Source organism: Euleptes europaea, chromosome 18 (genome assembly GCF_029931775.1).
Source record: "Euleptes europaea isolate rEulEur1 chromosome 18, rEulEur1.hap1, whole genome shotgun sequence".
Classification (NCBI taxonomy): domain Eukaryota; kingdom Metazoa; phylum Chordata; class Lepidosauria; order Squamata; family Sphaerodactylidae; genus Euleptes; species Euleptes europaea.
The window spans coordinates 32,360,479-32,368,046 of NC_079329.1; the positions used below are offsets into that span (position 1 = coordinate 32,360,479).

At 40.8% G+C, this 7,568-nt stretch overlaps 1 protein-coding gene across 1 annotated transcript; it reads right to left on the reverse strand.

The window, feature by feature from the left end:
- Window positions 1-4,777: 4,777 nt before the first annotated feature.
- On the reverse strand, window positions 4,778-5,686 carry LOC130490855 (vomeronasal type-2 receptor 26-like). The gene has a single exon (XM_056864661.1). The coding sequence runs from the start codon at window positions 5,684-5,686 to the stop codon at window positions 4,778-4,780; it is 909 nt and encodes a 302-aa protein (XP_056720639.1).
- Window positions 5,687-7,568: the final 1,882 nt, after the last annotated feature.

Genomic DNA, 7,568 nt, shown 5'->3' on the forward strand with positions numbered 1-7,568 from the left:
GGTTTATAAATTACTTTCCAAGATATTTATGAGCAATATCTTTCATCGCACTAAAGGACCACAGTTCCCTTCTAAAATCCTGTCCTAAAAAAAAGGTTTCCATTCCATAGCTATGAAATTCAATGGCAGATCAATGAGGAGATGTTTCGAATTCCGAAGTCAAGAACACATTGCACTGATGAGATGCTGCTTTTCTTAAAAAGAAATACTTTGAGAATATCTGTGAACAGAGGAACACAAATAATTTAGGAAAGGTTCAGTAAGACCACCAGTACTCAGATCTAAGTCACAGAAGGAATTGTGAGCTTTGATTATTTTAGATTTTTTTTAAAGAAATCATTACAATTGATAGTATTAGAAAAAGGTCATGAAGACTATCAAGGAAGTGCAGGTAGAAAGAAAGACGTTTGAAGACTATAAACAAGATGGCAACCTTTTCATGATAGATATATGTGATGAAATATGTGTATGAATTGTGTATAAACCCTGTGTGAAATGCTAGATTGAAGGGACAGGCTTTGGGTTATATTATGTCTACTCTTATAGAAAACAGAAGAACTATAAGAAGATAACTGTTTTTCTAGTATAATAGTTTTTGAGTATATATAGGCTTATAGTAAGTTCTGAAATATAAGTGACTAAGACAAAGATAGTTAGTTCTGGATGTTGTTCTGGACACAGATCAGGACTTGTCGATGCTGTTTTATTCTATCTTTTTTTCTTTTTCCCCATTCCCTTTTTCCTTTCGGTATCCTATAAAAATTCAATTAAATATTTTTTTTAAGGAAGTGCAGGAAGGAAAAAATATTACTGGTGTAGATGATTTGATAACCTCTGAAAAATGTACACATCAAAAAATTAGAACAGAAAGGAGAAAGAGAAAATCTGATAACAAACTTTCTATAAAGAGCCCAGCAAGTAAACACAGGTGCAACTTTCATAACCTATTATGTGATCCCCATATTATGTCCAGTACAGTAAATATCAGTGCCATTCTATGGGGAGCGATATTTGAGTTCAGTCACACCTTAAAGCCCAACAAGGTTTTCAGGGCAAGGGCAGAGGGATTTCCATCCTGGCTTGTATCTGACAAAGGAAGCTTTGACTCTCAAAAACTTATCCTCTGGAAATCTTATTGGTCTCTAAGGTGTTACTGGACTTGAACGTTGCTCTTCTACTGCAGACCAATATGGCTACCCACCTGAAACAATCCTAAGGAGAGTTACACCTTCTAAACGCATTGATCTAACTCTGCTTAGGATAACATCGTCAATGACCTCTTTCCAGTGAATATATTTTTTTCTTGCAAGATATGCAGCAAACATGGCAACTTGTTCTGAATGTAATACTGTCTCCCAAACAATCCCCTGGATTCAAATCTAGAAGCACCTTTCATAACAATGAGATTTTCAGGGTATGAGTTTTCAAGAGTCAAATCTCCTTTTGTCAAATACCTTTGACTCTCAAAAAGCTCATACTCCAAAAATCCTGTTGGTCACTAAGGCATTACTTGGCTTGAATTGAGCTGTTCAACTGCAGATGAACATGACTATGCTCTGAAACTATCCCCAACAATCAGCTAGCAATTGTTTAATTACATCTTCAGAATTAGCAGGAGACAGTGGGACACATTTTCACAGCTCCTTCAGTTTTCCATTCTGAGGTCTATCTCCAACAGCCACCTTTATCAATATTTACCAGTGTTTTTGAGTTGTTTAAAATGTGATCTTCTCACTCATGAACTTGTAATCAACTCTTCACATATTTTAAACACCTCATAAAGTTGGCTTTCCGATGTTTTCTTTCATTTTCTTTTTTTTTCTCGCACCCTTCCAAATCAGTATACATCAGACTGAATGTTGATTGAGATAATTAAAACCCTCCAAATTCCAAAACAAAATGAGGGAGCTTGGTTATGAAAAAAAAAAATCCCCAGTGTAAAACAACCCAAGCAGAATGTCAAGCCTGCAGTTTCCTTCCTTTGAGCATTGTGACAGCTCTATAAACATTTGTTGGAGTTTTTTCACTGGCAAGCTTGCATTATAGAGGAAGTGGGGAGGAGGAAAATCCTTACTCTGGAGCCTCAAACAAGCATTGTGAAGGATGTTCTTTAAAATCAGAAGTGTGGTGAGTATAAGCCATTTGAGAAGCAATCCCACCAATGAGGAGGTCCCCGGACACATGTGGAACTGGGAAAGCATCATTCTCAGGACACTTCATACCATTTATCTCCCATGTCTTAGGAGGCACAAGAAAAAGTAACATTACCAGCCTCATTATCCAGGCAGCAATACCTCTCTCTAGATGCAGACTCTCCAATTTCTATTTATGGCACAATGGGTGAACTTGAATGAAGGCTGCAGGAACCAGTCTACTTCTGGAAAGAAAAATGGTCTGTCAACCTCTGCCATTGACACAGTCACAAATGTACAAGCTCCAGTCTCAAGCCTGACTCATCGAAGCAAAATCAGAGCGATCAGACTGACACAGGCCTTGCCTGATTCCTTCTTGCAGCTTGCAATGATCCTGGAGGGCTCATTTGGCAATTACCAAAGCCACAGTCTTATGATCCATAGGGGCTATTCTGAAATTTTACTATCACTGGCCTGATATAGCAGGGGTCTTCTTATACTGTTTAAAGTGCTAATGGAATAAGTTAAATAAATTTTACTCTTTGTAGTAGCAGAGTTTCCAACATCACACCTTCCTGAGGTCCCTTAAATCCCTGCTCTTGAGTATTTAAAAGTGAAACGAATTCCTATCTTTACTACCGGTATGATCAAAAGTGAAAGGATGAGGATAGGAAGAAAAGGAAAGTAGCTTTCCCTTTTCCCTTTCTTTTATTTGAAGCTCCTCCAACCAAAGATCTTGAGCGCAACATACATAAGACAAAAACAAAATTTACAACATCATAGAGAGTTAAAATATTAAAAAGATACATAAGATAAAAACAAAATTTGCTACATCATAGAGTGATAAAATATTATAAATAATATGGCTTTAAAATCTTGGGATTTATAAATTATTTTACAATTACAAATATAAGAATAAATAAATATCTTTATAGGGAGCAATATAGATAATATTTCTGTTTAGCAAATTATTCAATTTTATCATGACTTTAAAACCAGGACTTTTGCCAGATATTTGGCGACACCTCTTGTTATTCCTGGGTAAATAGCTTTCCCTGAATCACTCAAATCGAGAATGGAGCGGCCCCTGAGAAGACCGCACAATCTGCACCCTGTTAAAACTTGTTTCTCACACAATTCTGTCTTCATGAAGGATGAATGCTGGTCCTTCTGGAGCACTGGAATTAATACTTCCAACCTTCACTCTGACAAAAGTCTTGTTTGGGAATGTGACCAAATTTGTGATATCAAATCCATCTCCCATTTCCCTGTTACCCTTAAAAGACACAGTATCCCCTGTTGAGGTGTTAAATGAAATGCCTTGAAGAAAGGCAATTAATCCCGAGTTATGGGGTCCCCCCCATTGGAATGAATGGGAGCAGGCAATCCTTAATGTGCATCTAGAGAGTGGCAAAACCTCCCGTGCCAGAGAGTCTGTGTGTGTGAGTCTGCCAGAATCATATTGGACAGAATTACTCCTGAGTCCTCCCAGTCCCTGCTCCTGATAGAAGAGAAGAAGACATCCACAGTAAGACCCATTTGGGGGGCTTTTCTCTATAATTCTCTGTAATTTTTTCCCTGTGTGTGTATGTGGGTGCGGGGAGATTCCCTGTGTGTGTGTGAGAGAGAGGGGGGGAAGCCAAAGGGGGGTGGGTTTACCTGTTCTGCTGGAGGGTGGGCTTGATTGCCTCTGTGTGGGACTGTGCTTTCTACTGTTTTCACTGGTTGCCAACTTCGTGTGGAGTTAACTGTGGGTCAGTGAGTCTCTCTCTGGCTGGTTCCTATTGTTTCCAATGGGCTGTGCAGCCGCTCCTGTTGTTTCGAATGGGCTAGCCTGTCATTCGTTTTAGTACATCCCCTGAAACGTATTTCAGTGGAGTCAATGCAAGTAAACCGACATTCCCCTCTCCCATTATCTTCAATGGGCTGGGCAGCCTCTCCCATTGCTTCCACAGGGCTGACTTGTCATTGGTGTTTTTAATGCCTTTATTCCTGTGGGTGATTTTTTGGGGGACCCCTTCCGAGCCCCATATCTCGAGACCCCCTGACCCAATCTTTACAAAACTTGGGGGTTCTTGGAAGAAGGGTCTCCTCAAGGTACGCTGGGACCTTGGGACCTCTACCTTCAAACATGCCCCCCCCAGAGCTGCGGAAAGGCGTGAATGTGTTTTTAATGCCTTTATTCCTGTGGGCGATTTGAGGGGACCCTTTCCGGGCCCCATATCTCGGAATCCCCTAACCCAATCTTTACAAAACTTGGGGGTTCTTGGAAGAAGGGTCCCCTCAAGCTACACTGAGATTTTGGTACCTCTACTTCCACAATTGCTCCCCCCCCGAGCCACGGAAAGGCGCGAATGTGTTTTAAATGGCTTTATTTGGCCGAATTTTTCCCCGAACTCAGAACTTGGCGCTGAATTCCACGGATCCGAATTGGGAGAGTTTGGACTTTGGCATTTCCCAATAGTTAATGTTTATATTGCATTATGAAGTTTTCAAAGTTAGTCAAGTCTCTTATTTCTTCACTTGAAGATCAGCAATCTTTTTTTAGCCTTGAGACTATTTGAAAATAGAAGAGCTATTTCATTACAAATCTATCATAATATGCTTCTAAGGGAGACATTAATGGTGAAGGCATTAGAAGACAGTCAGATTCTTGATGTTTTATTCCGTATTAGTTGCTCTCTGCTGCTCAGCTCAGGCAGCAGAAGAATAATGAAGCATTTGGGTGAAAAGAGACAAGTCAGTAACCCAGCACTGGAGGCCAATATAGAGAAGATCTCCACTGCAACCATAAATTTTCCTCTGGTGCTCAAGTAGGTTGGAACAAAAGACAACCAAACACTACAAAAGATGAGCATGCTAAAGGTGATGAACTTGGCTTCGTTGAAGCTATCTGGCAGTTTCCTGGCTAGGAACGCCACAATCAAACTGATGAGGGAGAGAAATCCCATGTAGCCCAGGGCAATATAAAACATCAGAACAGAGCCTTCATTGCATTCTAGTATAATCTCTCCCATCACTGATTCTTTATCCGTATCTGGGAATGGGGGAGATTTGACTATCCACACTGTACAAATGGTGCCTTGAAGAAGAGAACAGGAAAGGACAATGGAGATTGTCAGCCTTTTCCCCACCCACTTCCTCATGCTGGATCCTGGTTTTGTGGCCATGAAAGCTACAACCACAGTGACGGTTTTGGCCAAGACACAAGAAACAGCCACCGAGAAGATGATGCCGAAAGCAGGTTGTCGAAGAAAGCAAGTAACCTTCCTAGGCTGCCCAAGAAATAGTAAAGACGAAAGGAAGCAGAGTAGGAGGGAGACCAGGAGTGTGAATGTGATATCCCGGTTGTTTGCTTTGACTATGGGGGTATCACTGTTCTTAATGAAAAGTCCTAATACCAAAGCAGTCATCAAAGATGAAGAGACAGCAACTGAAGCCAAAGTGATCCCTAAGGGATCTTGATATGACAGAACGCTTACTTTCTTGGGCATACATTGATCATGGTTCCTATTTGGATATTGATCTTCAGGGCATTTGAAACAGGCATCCATATCTAGAAAAAATGTGGAGGAGGCATATCATTAAAAGTAAATATGGGGCACAGGACCAATTCTCTTCCCTTTGTTCAATATGGGAGCAATCTGACATGTTCATGCACATTTTAGCAGCTGTTTCTATGAATGGAAGTATTCCTCTGAAAAGGCAACTTAATATATTTTGTGTGAAAACTGCTGCTATTACTACTACCACCGCCACTACTACTAATAACTGTAAAAATAATAATACATTATATCTACTGTATTTTGATGAGTTGCTTGAAGAATTTTTAATTTTTATCTTCAGCTATGTGTAACATAATGGATTTCGCATGGTTTTTCATTTCTGTTTATCTATAGCTGCAACATATGCTGGAAAAGTAATTCAGATTCCCCCCCCCCCCTGTACATTAACAAAAAAATATTTCTAGAAGATGCTACATACAGTTGCATTGTTTGCTGCATGGTATTGCATCAAAGGATCTCTATCTCTATCTCTCTCTCTTTATCTCTCTGTCTCTCTGGGGTATTTTTCACGGTGGATTTTGCTTCGGTTTCGAATCGGAGCAAACAATAAACCGATTTAAATAGCTTTTTCATGGCAGCGCAGATTCTCCCCCCATCCCGAGGCATTTTCAATTTTTCACGGGAGAAACAGCGCACTTCTCTGTGCTGCTTACGTCTGCTGCCGCTCATGACTCACCGCTCAAATCCGCCTAATCCCTCCCACTCTTCCCATGATCCTGTTGCTTATCCTGTTGCTGCACCAGTTCTGGGGCACCACCACAAGTGGTACTACACCAGCACCCATGCCACTTTGCACGGTGCAAGTGGCACAGATGCCGGCGTAGGGCTGGTCACCTCCTAAGCCCATTCAGCCCCCGGGCTCAGGAATGAGCTCAAGAACTAACTTACAAGTGCATGAGTCTTGCTTGATTTCTCATTACTAATCAGCACAGCTGAATGCGTGAATAAACATAATTGAAGGGGGGAAACATTGTTTTTGAGTTCAGCTCCTTCTGAAGATTTCAGAACATATTAGTATAGGGTGGCTCAGCCTCAGGCTAGAAGGTTTCAAAGCTACTGCAGGTGCTCTGGGATAAGTTACAGCGGAGTTAACTCTGAACTCAAGTGCATTACATCACCTACCCTTCTTGTCTGATACCTTCTCTTCTGGACATTCCTCACAATCATAGCAGCAAAATTTCTCCCCTTCTTTCTTTTTCTTCACATTACCAGGGTAGCAGGGGTTATTGCATACAGAGAGGGGCACCATCTATCCATAAACATGAAAAATTAAGGTTTCAGATGAAAGACAATGCACAGTGCAGAATTGCTCATCAGCAGGAGGTATACATATTTATGTAGGTCATTTATGCAGGACTGTTTCTCCGTGGTCACCCCTTCCAACTGCTCCAATGCTTCATTTTGATTATGCATGCCTTTCCTGACCATCAGAGGTCGCCTCATGGTTCCCACACATTTTCACATGTTTTGCCTGTATTTTCCAGATGCTGTTTTAGCGAGAAAACGCACAGGGAGAGCTGGGTGACCTCTGACAGGGGAAATAGCCTTGCATAAATGGCGGTTGATAACTTATGTGCTTCCTTTCCGGAAACATGCTGAAGGCACCTCACGAAGTAAAGTGATAAACTCATTAAAAGAACAAGAAAAAAGGATCAGTAGTTGCCAAGCCATAAAAAAAAAAGCCAGGGCATAAATGCCACATAAAGCCACATAAAGGACAATTTATCTACTGCGCTTTCACACATGCTGAGTAATGCACTTTCATTCCACTTTCAATGCACTTTAACGATTGTTTGAAAGTGGATTTTGCCATTTCACACAGTATAATCCAGCAGCAAAGTGCATTAAAAGTGGATTGAAAGTGCATTAT